Source organism: Delphinus delphis, chromosome 17 (genome assembly GCF_949987515.2).
Source record: "Delphinus delphis chromosome 17, mDelDel1.2, whole genome shotgun sequence".
Lineage (NCBI taxonomy): Eukaryota > Metazoa > Chordata > Mammalia > Artiodactyla > Delphinidae > Delphinus > Delphinus delphis.
This window is the reverse complement of record NC_082699.1, coordinates 51,188,982-51,203,476: the sequence shown is the minus strand read 5'-3', so window position 1 is coordinate 51,203,476 and position 14,495 is coordinate 51,188,982. Positions and strand designations below refer to the sequence as shown.

The window sequence follows — 14,495 nt, the reverse complement described above, 5'->3', positions numbered from 1 at the left end:
TGTGCCATCTTAGGCCACCTTACCTCTCTGATCTGCTGGTTCTTCTTCTGCAAAGTGGTACCGAAGAGAGTATCTATTTCATAGGAATATTTTTAGTATGAAATGAGTTGACATATGTAAAACACTTAGTGCCTGGCTCACAGCTAACAGCAGCAGCATGAAGATGATGATGATTTAATAACATGGAGGAAACTCATAGTTAGCATCTTTCTGAAAGAAGGAAAAAGACTTGTAATATGCTTCCTTCTTTCTGGGATACAACCAATAACATTTTATTTTATTTATTTATTTATTTTGCGGTACGCGGGCCTCTCACTGTTGTGGCCTCTCCCGTTGCGGAGCACAGGCTCCGGACGCGCAGGCTCAGCGGCCATGGCTCATGGGCCCAGCCGCTCCGTGGCATGTGGGATCTTCCCGGACCGGGGCACGAACCCGCATCCCCTGCATCAGCAGGCGGACTCTCAACCACTGCGCCACCAGGGAAGCCCAACCAATAACATTTTAATACCTCTGGTATTTGCGTCACCTGGTCTAAGGGGTCCTTTTTTGTTTGTTTTTCCAATTTTTGAAGTGCCAGATCTGTATCCTAGTAAAAGGCAGAAGCTCCAAATTTGATGATAATTTTAATTGTTTTCAACCATAGTCTTGTTTTCTTTTTTTTCTGTCCAACTCCTTAGAATTTCTGCAAACCAAGTAGATTGTCTTTCAAACCAGAATCTGTTGAGTGAATTGAGAGATTCTTTAGAGTAAAGCAAGTTTGTGGAATATAACCACAGGAGAAATGAATCTGCTGTAACATGAGTGACCTACAACATGAGTGACTTAGCTTGAACAAAAAGATAAGGGACCCTTTCTTCATGTGTACATTCCTCTCAACACAGGCAGCTTGATCTCTGCTGCTTTCTCGGGGCATCACCACAAAGAGAACCTAGGGAAGGGAGTCCGGGCACAAAGAGGCTTGCTTCGTTGCACAGTTTGGAAGCTACCTGTCAGCTCAGTCGGGAAGGAGGAAGCCATTCATTTTGAAGGGATGCCTGGCACTCCTTTCTTTATCCTGTTCCAAAGTCCTTTCTCTCTCCTGCCCACACCCTTTTCAGCACAGCGTTATGCTCTCGACTTGCATGTATCTTAACTTTGCACTGAATCATGTCTGAAGCTTAGCAAAAAAATTCTGGATTTTCCCTCCTGAAGGTTTCATTCAGGAGTCAGTGTATGGCTAGGAAACCTATATTTAAAAAAAGAAAAAAAACTCCCTGGAGGATTATACTATCTCTGGCCCATAAACGAGCTTTTGGAACCACAGGTCTAAACTTCTTCCAACTCTCAGCTGAAAAAGAAACATCCCGTGTCATCTTCCCTTGAGTTTTACCACGGGCGCACTGTTGACACTGAGTTGCGCTAAATGTGTTGCTTGACCCCAGGAAACTGAGGCTTTGAACGCCTTTAACCCAAGGAATAATTAATATGAGAAATAGAGGTTGTAGGCCAGTCCCAATGGGGAGCTAATATGGCCCAAGAGCACCCTGATGTGCTGGGGGACTGGGTGGGGATCTTGATGCCTCCAGCCTAGTATTTACTGATTAATTTGTTTGTTCAGCAGCCATTTAAATGATTATGAGATCAAAGAAGTTTTGCTGGGCACAAGGGATCCAAAGAGTATAGTGGAAAGAGTACAGGTTTTAGAATCTGCCAGATGTTGGTTTGAATCACTGCCGAGCTATGTGATCCTGAGCTGTTTACTTAACTTCTCTAAACCTATTTCCTCATCGGCAAAGTGAAAATAATGCTTACCTTGCGGGCTGTCATAAGGATTAGAAATAATACACACGAGGCACCTCATCTGGTGCTAGAATTGATTTAGCATGTACGTGCCAGGTATAGTATCTGAAACTTGACACACATTTTCTTTATCCTTTACAGCAATGCTGAGGTGGGTACCATTGATATTATTCATTCAGAAATAAGAAAACTAAGCCTTAGAAAAAGTGATCCAAGATCACTAGCTTTGAGAGGCAGAGCTCTGCTTTGAATCTATGACTGTCTGACCCCCAAACCCATGTTCTTAACCATGTATCCTGGATGCCTGCCTAGTCCAGTGTCATGTGACTCACCCACCCCTCCAGGCTAGACCTGGGAGTGACCTATCCATGGACCGGCCAGGCATCCATGACTCTGTAGTTTAACTGAGGGGGAGTAAGGCATGTTGAGTTCTTCTCTTGGGAATATGCAATTAAGGCAAAAGAGATTGAGGCCGTTATAAGAGGGAGGTAAGCTGGAAGGTCATGGGTTTATTCAGGGCCAGGGCTGCCTTCATAAACCATGCGTAAGCTGGAGTTGAGAGCAGAAGCCATGTAGAGTCCAGGAAGAACAAGAGAGTTCGCTTGATGATGGATGACAAAGACCCTATGGTTTTGGTTCCTGACCACATTCAGCGTTCAGATCTAGCCCAGACATCTTTGCTCTAGCTCACCATATTAATTGAGATAAATTTGAGTGAATATCTGTAACTTAATTTTTAGGAAGCCTCTAACCAGTACTCTGTGGCACATATTGGCATTACATTGCAGCTATTTGTAATTATTCACAAACTAGTAGCCATGAAATATAAGCACACATAAAATTGCAATAAAGGGTGGTAAATTTTTTAGTTAGGGAGGTTCAAAGTGGTACAGGGGCACAGAGGAGGGGATGCAGTTATGGAGGCTGGAACATGTATCCCCTCATGTCACCCTGTGTTGACTGTCCTCATGTAAGGCCTGCCACTTAGGTAAGCCATAGGCTGGACTGATAACCGACGCTCTGACGTAGCTACCATGTAGAAACCATTATTTACGTTCTTATTGCTTGTAAGTATGTCTTCAAGTTCCAAATTGTGTTGAATCCAAATTAAATAAATGCTTGCTGTATGATGATAGTCCTACATTTCATTTCTTGGACTTTTTTTTTTTTCATTTAGTTAATGGTTATCGATTGAAGCCCAAGATGAAGGGATTAAATCATCTTATTCAAATGGAGTTATCTTAAAAGGTACCTTCCATTATAGTATGAAGTCAGCTTTGGAGCAACTTGGAATTCTTCTCTGGTTATCCCATCACTCCTAATCAAATGAAATCAGTATCATTTTCTCTGCAAAACCTGATTTTTTTTCTGACTTAATTTAAGAGTTGCAAATGAGCCTGATTGTTTTCTGCAAATTTTATTTATTTTGAGTACATTCAGGGTGCATAGCTGCATGACATTCTAGCAGAACGGTTTGAATGCTTAAATTTTTTGATGATGTTCAATTACATGAGAATGTGTCTGAAGCACTTACAGTGCATGGTCCATAGCAGGACTGTCCACCAATCCACTTACCCCACCAAGAAATTTTATAGATTGCATCTTGATAAAAGGTAAGTAGAAGAATAAGCAATGAATCAATGCAGTGTATATTTACAGAAAGTCTCTAAGTTACAGATAAGTTGTCATGTATGCCGTATTAACAGTTAATAATGGGTTTTCAGTTATGATGAGGCCATGGGTTTTTCTCATAGAACTCTGTCAGAGTAATATTAGCCGTCTTCTAATGCTCTTCTGTCTTTCTTGAAAAATAACTCTATTGCTGTGTTCTTATCCAGGGACTTTTATTTTTGTTTCTTTTTGGTTTTGTTTTTTTTTCTTTTGCCATACGCGGGCCTCTCACTGTTGTGGCCTTTCCCGTTGCGGAGCACAGGCTCAGCGGCCATGGCTCACGGGCCCAGCCGCTCCGCGGCATGTGGGATCTTCCCGGACCGGGGCACGAACCCGTGTCCCCTGCATCGGTAGGCGGACTCTCAACCACTGCGCCACCAGGGAAGCCCCAGGGACTTTTAAAGCTGTAAAATTATATAAGAGAGAAATATTGAGACCTGGCTGCAAGTCCAGCTCTGCTGCTAATTAGCTGTAGGAACTTGGATAGGTCACTCGGATTTCTCTGTGCCTGGCTTGCTTTATTTCTAAAGCATTTAGCAGAGTTGGACTAGAGGGTAGTAATGTCGGGTATACTTGCTGTCTCTCCACCCTCTCCAACATGGTCCACTGCCTGAGGCTGGGAAGCCAACGTGATCAGAAGCCTTGCTCAGGAGTCACCACCTAACAATCAGCTTTTGTACTTGATATTAAATCTCTGTGCACTCCCTGCACCAGAAGATAATGACGATCATTCTTAGATCTACAACTCTATTCTTTTTTTTTTTTTTTTTCCTTCTGCGGTGTGTGGGCCTCTCACTGTTGTGGCCTCTCCCGTTGTGGAGCACAGGCTCAGCGGCCATGGCTCACGGGCCCAGCCGCTCCGCGGCACGTGGGATCTTCCCGGACCGGGGCACGAACCCGTGTCCCCTGCATCGGTAGGCGGACTCTCAACCACTGCGCCACCAGGGAAGCCCTACAACTCTATTCTTATAGATAAGAGACCTAAGAGCAAAGGACCTGTTCTTTGCAGGTAGTTTATGTTAACTTTCCCCGTAAGAAAATGGGAACCTGGGTTTGTGAATAATGCTTTTTTCCCCTAAATCACTGTTTGAATAGCAGATTTCATCTTTATTTTCTTTTCTCTTAGCCTCCTTTACCTTCAAACATCTTTTTAATAGAGATGTAATTACATTTTTCCTCGTGCAGCATTTGGATCTTGCTACCTATTCTTAGTCCACCACAGAGCTTACCATTGGCTAAAAAGAAAAAAAGGCGACCTTCACTTGGGGTTAAAAGAAAGTATTTAAGAAGTTAAAACCTAAAAGCTCCCCTGTATATATATTTTTAACCAGAGATACTCTTACAGTAAAAGTGAATTATTGCCCCCTTGTGGTAGAGTTATATATTTATTTTTTTCCACACAAATGAAATTTTCGACAGGATGATTTTAGTTTTCACTACTCTGAAACTCTTTGTCCTTGACGGTGAACCTAAAGTAGTCATGAAAAGAACTCGAGACATTTGTGAAACCACCTCTTTTTGTTTATTCTCACCTATCTTAAACTTCATGGAATCTTGTCTAAACTGATTTTTTTTTCTTTCCTGTTTGAGGTACCAGATTTCTAAGAACTTAAGTTAAACAAATCAACTAGAGCGATCAATGTTGTGTGGAACAAACCTAGATATTATTTAGGTTACTTTTCTGTAGTCTCTACTGCTTCAAATGGGTTGGTAAGGGCTTGGTAATAGAAGTTGTATCTTAGACCTGAAGAACAATAATTTTCTCCAGAGCTATACAATGAGGAAATTTTGAAACACCATGTGCAAGAAATCTTAGTGGTGATACACTTAATTCATAAAGGTTCAGGTCATCCTCAGGATTAGCTTTTCTCTTCCATTTTCATCAAGTTGAACAATGCAACAAGATTTTTTAAACCAAATGGGACTTCCTTTCAGCAAAATAGGCAAGAGACCTCATGCCTACTAAAATGTCTTTGAGTAGAGGCCTCGAAGAGAAAGGAAGCCATTTTGTACTCTTCTTTTTGCAACAAAAAATATGGTAAAATTTTACAGATAAAAGAACAGTAACACACAGTCAGAATCGGCTTATTGAATCACAGCTTACAAATTAGTATAAATCTGCATAAGTAGTAAGTATTCTGAATTCTGAATGACTTTCATGTTTGTATGTTTAGAGAAGCCCATTTTGTCAGTTGTCACTCTCCACCAATAGCCTTGTAAGATGAACAAGCCAACTGGTAAGCTATCTCCAGATTGTGTATAGATTTTTGAAAGCACATGCTCTTTTTTTTTTTATAAAGATGAAATGACTAAGTGACCACTTGGAAGTTTCAAGTTATGACTTGAAATTCAAGATGTCCAGTAAAGTTTCCTTAGTAGATGGCTTGTTATTTTTCAACACTATGACATTTATTGGTTTGTCTCTAGATTATTTTTTTCTCAAAGAAAATTTGATCACAGTCATCAAACAACTATTGAACAATTTACCAGTCCTTTAAAAAGACAACGATCTCTCTCTGTGAAATGTTTTTAGTAGAGTGTATTTTTGAAAAACCAGATAGATGTTACTTAAAATGTCAATTAAGGAACTCTGTACTGTAAAGGAGCCAAATAGGTTCATTGGCTTTACTCGTTCTAGCTCACTGTCTCTGACTCTCCAGCTGATGTAAATAAATAACCATCGATATGTTGTTCTGAACCACTATGAACAGTGGAAAGATTTTTATCTTGGATGATGTAGAATATAGAGGGGTAGATCCCAGTCATGCTCATCATATTTGCCTAATTGGACACCTTTCTAGATACAAGAAGCTTTGTGAGCCAACATCCATTCTTAATGTCTAAAATATTTAGGTTAGTAGTTCTTAAACTTTCATGTGTTAGATGCAATTGTGATTGATCCCTCCACTAAGGAACCTGCTTACCACCACAGTAGGAATGCTTTTGAATTACAGGCTTTTCCTTATACCCATTTATGACAAGTTTTAGGGACAAGTCATAGTAGTACTCTTGGGAATAAATTTAACTGTCATGGCCTTAAAGTACAAAATACTTCAATTCATAGCTGAAAAGAAACTTTATGATTTCTGTAATCATAAAAAGAGGTCATAAAAAATTGTAGTTGGACATTTAGGTAATTTACAATTGTTCCAGAATTATAGTAAACATCTCTATGCAGAAATCTCTGTTCAACTTTAGGTTATGTTCCTAGGATAGATTCCTAAATCTGAGTCAAAAGTTAGGAATATTTTTAATGCTTTTGTATACATTGCCAGATGGCTTTTCAAAAAGACTGTATCAATTTTATATTCTCATAATGCATCCTGATGCTGTCTTACCGTTTTCTCACTAGCTTTTTACATATTTTTACTTTTAAGAATCTTTGCAGTGGCAACTCATCTTAGTTGGAGGTTTTAATTATGAGATTTGATTCTTTAAATATATTTATTAGCTATTTTATTTCCTTTATGAATTGTATTTAGGTCTTTTGTCTCTTTTTTGAGCTTTTAAAGTATTTTAGGAATCAGCTGGCATTTTTCCAGAGAATTATCAATCACTCTTAAATAAATAAATCTCTATTGCTACTCCTTCTTGGGCAAACTAAAGTTGCTCATACGAGAAAAAGAAATAACCCAGTTACTATTTATTGTCTACATCTCAGTCCTTGTGGCTTTAGATGTGGAAGCAACCTTATGTTTCACCTCCAGCACATCCTCTGAAGTATGACAAGATTCATCGAGTTAGTAGTTACAGACTTCTTGTCCTCAGTTTTAGCTGCTTTGAAGGATGACTGGAGGTGATTCCCAAGTCTCCGTGGTGAATTTCATAAATACAGTGAAGCCCAGGTTTCAAGTCAGCATCACAGACTTACCATTAAAATTTAGTAAAAATTGGTACTCATTTCAGGTGATTAGCCTTGTCATCATAGTTGTGGCTGTAACAATGGTAACTATAGTTAATTACATTTGCATGATGTAGCTTACTTTGCTCAGTTGTGTGTGTATGTGTTTGTGTATATATATAGAGAGAGAAGCTTTTATCTTTTTCCACAGTCACAGCTGCTGAGTTTATTCTTCAATTTTCTTTCATTGTATTTACCATTAGGAAGTCTTTCTCAAAGCACTTAGTAATCATAATACAAACCCTAGACAGCCTTTGTACCTTACTGATGTACGTACAATAACCATTGCTCCGATGATAAAAAGACTCTTACCTAAATCTAGTGAGAGGAAAAATCATTTGAAGACCTTCCTAGAATTGGGGAGCTTATGAAAGAATGAAATTCATGTCTGACTGGCAGTGGAGTCAGTATTTTCACAGCTTCATGTAATTTATAAGTCTGCCTGATATCTTGGTTCAAAATAATCTGTCCTATTCCTGATTCTAAGAGCAGCAATCTACGGCTGGATGTTACAAGTATTTCCATAAGGGACTGTTCACCTTTTCCTGTAGAAGAGTTGATAGGTTATCCTGTTGGACCATTTCCACATGTGTGCAAGTCAGTGTCATTATGTTGGTTAGAGTGTGGCTTTGATAGCATCTTTCTAACTTTGTTCATTTTGATAATAACCTTGTCTCGCTAGTGATGGTTTACATACCTTTTCATCCTAGGAACGCAACTTTTTCACACGATGCCTCATGACTTTCTAGTGAAAGATAATTGTAGCATCTTCATCCTATAAATGTAGAAACTGAGAGTCACAACCACAATGTATTACCAGACATCTCAGTTACAAGACTGCCTACCTGCCAGGTTTCCTTCCTCTTAGAGAGGACCTTTCTCTATTAAACCACATTGTTTTCCTTAAAAACTGTTATATCTGGGCCAGTCATCTTCTTGCATTCATATAACAGTGCTGTAAAGATTTGCTCTGTAGATCAGATTCTGCCTGATCTTGAAGAGATTCCCCCAATAGTAATTTAAGGCCACTGCATTCTTCAAGTACTCAGGACAATGATATGAAGAATTTTTCATTGGAGTTGGACATAGCTGAAGGCTGACAATCTCCTCATAAAACTCAAACCTTTTCTGCTCATCCTGGGCAGTATATTTGCCGAGTCTTCTCTTGTGAACTGAGAAGTAAGAAAGTTAAGTCCATGGGTTGAATCACTCTTTGGGTGACTGGCATCATATTTGCCCTTAAATGCTCAGGGTGAATGTACTTGATAATGTGGAACAATCTGAAACTACACAAGTCATTCTCTGAGTCTAAGTTCATAGTCACAGATGTAAAGAAGTTAAGTGGAAACAAATTAGCACACTTGTAGGTCCAATATAACTTATTTTCAAATATATAGATAAGAATAGGGATATATATTTCTGTTAGCCTTAATATTACCAATTCCTTATATTTGAAAATCTTAGTAGAGTTCAGAAGAAAATGTGTGCAAGACCCTTTTCATACTCTATGTTAGGTTATGTTTTAATATTTTACTACTTTGAGTTGGCTTAAAGTCCAAACAACCTACTATGGACCACAAAATATTTTCAGGTAATTTAGAACTATCCATGGTCAAGTCTTGGCTAATCGTCTTAAGCCTTTGGTATTTGCAAATATATCCTACGTGACACGTGGCTGACCAAAAACAAAACCAAGCAGTGAACAAATAGCACAGAGATGTCATTTAAAAGAGGCATCTGAGGAAAAATTTTAGGGTTGTAATAAGGTCTCCCAAAACATCTCTAGTTGGAACCAGTACTATAAAACTTATCGCCAATGGGATAACCATATAATCTATAAAATAAGTTTTCAGAAGCATTTCTGAATTTTTTGTCCCAGTATTAACTACTTTATGCAAATATTGAGGAACTTCTATTACACAATGTTCTATCAGCTAGCAAACACAAAAACTACTTGATATTGACAATTACATCAGAATAATATATTGATAATAGGTAAATGACATGAAATTAACCTTCTTTGAAAATGAGAGTTTGCAGTCACAGCATAGATTTGCTGTTAGTGAAGGAGTACACATCTAACATTCAACTACATAATTTATACAAAGAATTGAAATGGTGATTGGGAAAGGTTTTCTCTAAATTATATTCAGTATATTTTTATCTTAACAAAACACATTTTAAAATCTAGGAATGTTTGCATTATTTTTTCATTTAATTTTATTTTGTTTCTAAAAGAAACTCCAGCCTTTAAATAAATGAAACACAAACTGAATTTTTACATGGTAGTCAGCAATGATTTTTTTTTAACTAAGGATTTTTTGGTTGTTTTTGAGAGAAAATATAGAACTAAGAAAACCTTCCTCATAAAACTTTATAAGTGAAACTTCTTTTTAAATATGCTATTTTATGTTAAGTATTTCATCTCTCTGTCCTTATTAGGTGTGTCTCATCATTAGAAACAGTGTTACTAAATAGTTGTAACTTTACAGTTTCTTTGACTAACGATGCCTTGGACTAAAGTTCCATTGGGTAGGATTAACTACGTTTTAAGTTGGCAAAATGCCCTTATAACATAATGCCAGAACTTAATGAGAACCAGACGTTAACTTCAAGGACCTTCATAATTTAATATGAGGCATGCTTATATTCTTATTATTTTACTGTGGTATCCTATTAAAAATAAGTTATTCTTTTTTATCTTTGTTCTTGTGATAAAAAGTTGAACTCAGCAAAGTTTTACTTATTGAATCTAGGGTCTTACGAGTAAGACTTTTCCATCCTCAAACAAGACAGACCCTTTCCGATCAGAAAGAGCAGAAATGAGAACCATCTCCCTTACTTAAAAATCTCATGGCATCCTTTAATCTCCTGTGACTCTGGTTTCCTGTGGCTCAAATCTGTCTTCCTAACCTGTGGTCTATTTCTTTTCCATGTCTTATATCAGCCACTTCTCCATTGCCTGGATTGAAAAGCTGACCAGCTATATCCCTGTAATGAAAGGATCTTGGGAATATTGAGTTTCTTACGTGTGGGAAGGATGGAGAGCATGGATTAGAACGGAATGTTCTATTTGTGGTACTGATGACTGTGGTGTCTAATAGCTATACCTCACAGGAAGAGAAAGCTTAAGTTTTGTGGAACTACATGATAAATTGGAAGTAGGGACAGGTAGAGGAGGAAGAAGAGCTGACGGGAGGATTCTTTCTAGTCTGTGAGGAAGAACCTTCCTGTCCTGAAGGTGTATAGCACCAAACTTCTAATGCAGATGAACTTTCAAGCTCTTTTCTGTTCTAAAAATCCCATGATTCCTATATGCTTAGAACCCAAAGGACCTAAAGCAAATGCCTATATTCCTTATTCTTTTTTCTCACAGTCCTACGTAGACATACTTGCAAAGAAATGCTGAGACCTTATAAAGACTGGAAACCATACCACAAGATGGAAAAAGTAAAATACAGCAGAGGCAAAGGGAAAACTGCATCCCAAAACTCCTGATGGAGGAAAACCTCAACTATTTAGCTGTGGTCTGTGCTTCCTAGTGGCTAAGGCAAAGAGGGAAATAGGATAACAGGGTGTGATTTTCTGGTAGTAAAACACACACCTATCAGCTCTTCAGAAATAAGCAAGCATTTTTCTTGCTCTCAATAAGACCAACTTGCCTAGGAGGTTTGTATAAGAAGCCATAAGCCACATAAAAATGATGTCCTCATGAATTTTTATAGAAAATAAAGTACTCCACATATGTCATTTCATTTATTGGCCTTTGGAGAACACTGAGGGAATAATGTTAAAAGCTAGACGTTTTCTTCTCCCGTGGGGGCAGGGAGAGGGGCGTTTGAAACTTCTGGTATATTTACTGTAGATAGATGCTTATTTTCTTTTGACCCACTGACATATGGAGCAGTAGAAAGATGTAAAGATGTCTAGTAAAGGGTAGCCTTGTTAAAAGGAGGAGGGGATAAATGGAATTTTTGTGGCAGAATGATATTTGCAAGACTGATCAGGCCGCTGGGAGGTTTTTAAATATGCCAGTTCCCTGTAACAGGAAGATCAGTCTCTGTTTGAGACAGCATATCCAATTTAGTAAATTATTATTATTCCGTCAAAATTAATGTGAACAATTTTCTCTTTGAGGCTGCTTTTTCCATAGGTGATGTTTTCCAGATGGGCTTTGTATAAAACTCTTAATGTTTTGTGTTTTCTTTCCTAGAGAAAGAGCCTTTTCTGACATGTCTTCATTTCTTTCTCTTCCCCCTGTTGTAGGGAAGAGAGCGCCAAAGGCAAAGGAGAGAAAGAACAAGAAGAAGAAGAAGCTGATAGAAAGAGCCCAGGAGCAACACAGCGTCTTCCTAGCTACAGACAGAGCTAACCAGTAAAATAAAAGACACAGGGTGGTGTTTTTTTTGTTGTTGTTTGTTTGGTTTTTTTTTCTTGGTTGGGGGTTGTTTTTGCAAAAGTGCACAAAGCTACTCTCCACTCCCGGACACTGGTGGGTTGCATTTGCGCTGCTCGGACCAGTACCTGTTCCCAGTCACGTTGTGAGAGGAGGAGCCACGAGCGTGGTCTCTGTGTTATTTATGCTTTGATTTGCATCTGGAGACTGTGAAGGCGGGAGCTTGCGACCTGCAGCAGTGGCAGCAGGAGTAAGTGTACAGCATGTGACTCAGCTCGCTGTGCCCCCAGAGAGAGCCACCCCTGGTCCCACAGAGGGGCAGAAGGTGTGAGGTTGCAGACCCCCCACTGGAGAATTGACTTGTGCATATTTATGGAAAGACAGCGCTTGGCAGGCAAAGTGCTATTTCGCTTGTGACATTTCTCATATTGCATTTTCAAGGATCAAGGTATGTGGATATCTGCTTAGTGTTACCACACGTGGTTCCCAACATCTGTTACCTTCCAACTCTTGTGCACGGAGACTGCTTTTAGCTGGGGTTCCGCTGCAGGAATTCCCGTTCAGTTTCACAGCAGCTTGGATGTGTACATACTCTGCTGGGGCTACATATAAACCTCTTATTTACTGTATTTATGCTTTCTTCTGTGCAACAAGTCATACCTGATTAATATTATGTCACTTTGTTTCTAGTGGTTCCTAACCATTGTCTGGTAAATGACTGTTCTAGTTTTGCGAATTGATGAATGTTTTTCTGCCCCTTGAAACTTAACTTTTCTTTTCTTTGTGGGCTTATTTCTCATTGTAAGGATAGGATAAGCTAGTTTGTACATAGGGTCAAATGACCCCTGTCAGAGAATTTGAATATCAATAGACCTTCCCTACTCCTGACCCCAGCTAAAGCTTGAGGCCTCTGGCAGTCAGAAGCCAAAACTCCCTTTGAGTCTAAGATGTGAAGACTTTATGAAACACAACTGAAAACATGAGGAATTACATGCAGTCACTTGTAGTACTCATCATGCAGTTTCACAGGTCAACTAGAGAATTTTTCAAACTTTTAATTGCAAACTTCAATATGTATAGTTTCCATTTAAAGCAGTTCCTGACTTGCAATGACAGAGCCTCTATCAATATTCTTAGGTCAGTGTAGAAATTACCATCTTATGAGACCATGCGTAGAACTGGAGGAGAAACATAATTCCTACAACTGCTGGTCAGATCTTAACAGGACTCCTTTGAACCAGAATTTCTTTCTTATCCAAGACAGAGAGGAACACTGTGCAGACTTCCCAGGTGACTTTCAGAGCAGTTGTTTCAAAAACATCACTGTCCACTTGGGGGAATCAGTTCTTAGAGGGTTTTGAATCGGCTTCTTCCAAAAGCATCACTATCTTCCTGGATGATCCAGAAGAAAATTAGAACAAAAAGGAATGGCTGCAGATTTTTGAGGAAAAATACAAAGGTAAAGCCTTTTTCTCACCTTGCATTTGCTAAACTACCTCTTCTGTATTTTTGTTTAACTTTTGAGTCAAAAGCATCTTACCAATAAATATGAATGTCAAATACGTCATTATGAAAATACTATTGCTATGAGATAATAAGCCATATATGAATGTTGTATACAACTTTAGGGTTTGCATTTAATCCTAAAGTGTTCACCTCCTTTCACATCTATTTACACTATATTCCTATTTACTAAGTGGGGAGGGGGCTTCTTTATATAGTGCTTCATCGTTAATAAGTCAATACCTGTTCTGTTTCTGGGATGTTCTTTTAGTGCATTAAAAAAAATCAAAATTATTCTTGTGGAGATATTCTTTTCTTTAGAGATATATTTAGGGGAAAAAAAATATTTAACAACTGTACCGCCAAATATTGGTCCTTAAAAAAAAGCAGACAAATTTGTAAAACCTATGTTTGTAACTACATGCAGGACACTAACTAGTTCAGCTATAAAGTGCACTGCAGCAGAGTGATTAAGAGTGGGGATTTTAGAGCCACACTACCTGAGGTCTAGTCTAGACTCTGAGGGTCGCCTGGGGCAAATTATTTCATCTCCCCAGATCTCAGTTTCCTAATCTGTAAAATGGAGGCAACAATATTACCTATGTCGTAGGGCTATGTCTTAAAGACTAAGTAAAATATGTGTAGGGCTGTGTCTTAAGGATTCAGTTAGGTAAAATGCATAAAGTACGGTCAGCACAGCATGGTATAAACTAAGCAATGCACAAGTTGTTACCTGTTACTCTTGTTGCCTCTGTCCTTAGCTATTTATTTCAAAAATAATTCTCCCTACCAACAAAATAGAATATATTTATGAAATCATCACTTCCCTTCAATCTATTTTTTTTATGTCTGGATATTACTTGCTCAAACTTTTACTCTTATGGGAATTGATTAAAGCTACCTGATTTCTAAGCCTTTACTTATAAGCAAATACAAACCAACAGAGAGAGACATACTATAGAGTAATTTACAGCTTCATGGTAATTACCCAAAGAAGATCTCGTGGTTTTCCACAAATGGCTATACCATTCCTATACTTCACACAATGTATGTTAAGTAGAACATATGAAACTGGTTTTCTTAGTATTTTCGGGTAGCTTAGCATCTGTAAAAGTAAAATATGGGACTACAACTTTCTCCAAGAAGCTTGAGTGGTATTCTGATAGGGATTACATTGAATTGTAGATTGCCTACAATCTACAATTGTAGGTAGTACTGTCATTGTAATCATATTAATTCTTCTAA

General features: G+C 38.4%; 1 protein-coding gene across 3 annotated transcripts in view; it reads left to right on the top strand.

The window, feature by feature from the left end:
- RSPO2 (R-spondin 2) overlaps positions 1-13,510 on the top strand; it is a 160,349-nt gene extending 146,839 nt beyond the window's left edge. For all 3 annotated transcript variants that reach the window (XM_060035236.1, XM_060035235.1, XM_060035234.1), the window contains one exon: positions 11,618-13,510. In XM_060035236.1, coding sequence (XP_059891219.1) covers positions 11,618-11,730 — 113 coding nt within the window. In that variant the 3' untranslated portion in view covers positions 11,731-13,510. The remainder of the gene's footprint in view (positions 1-11,617) is intronic.
- Positions 13,511-14,495: the final 985 nt, after the last annotated feature.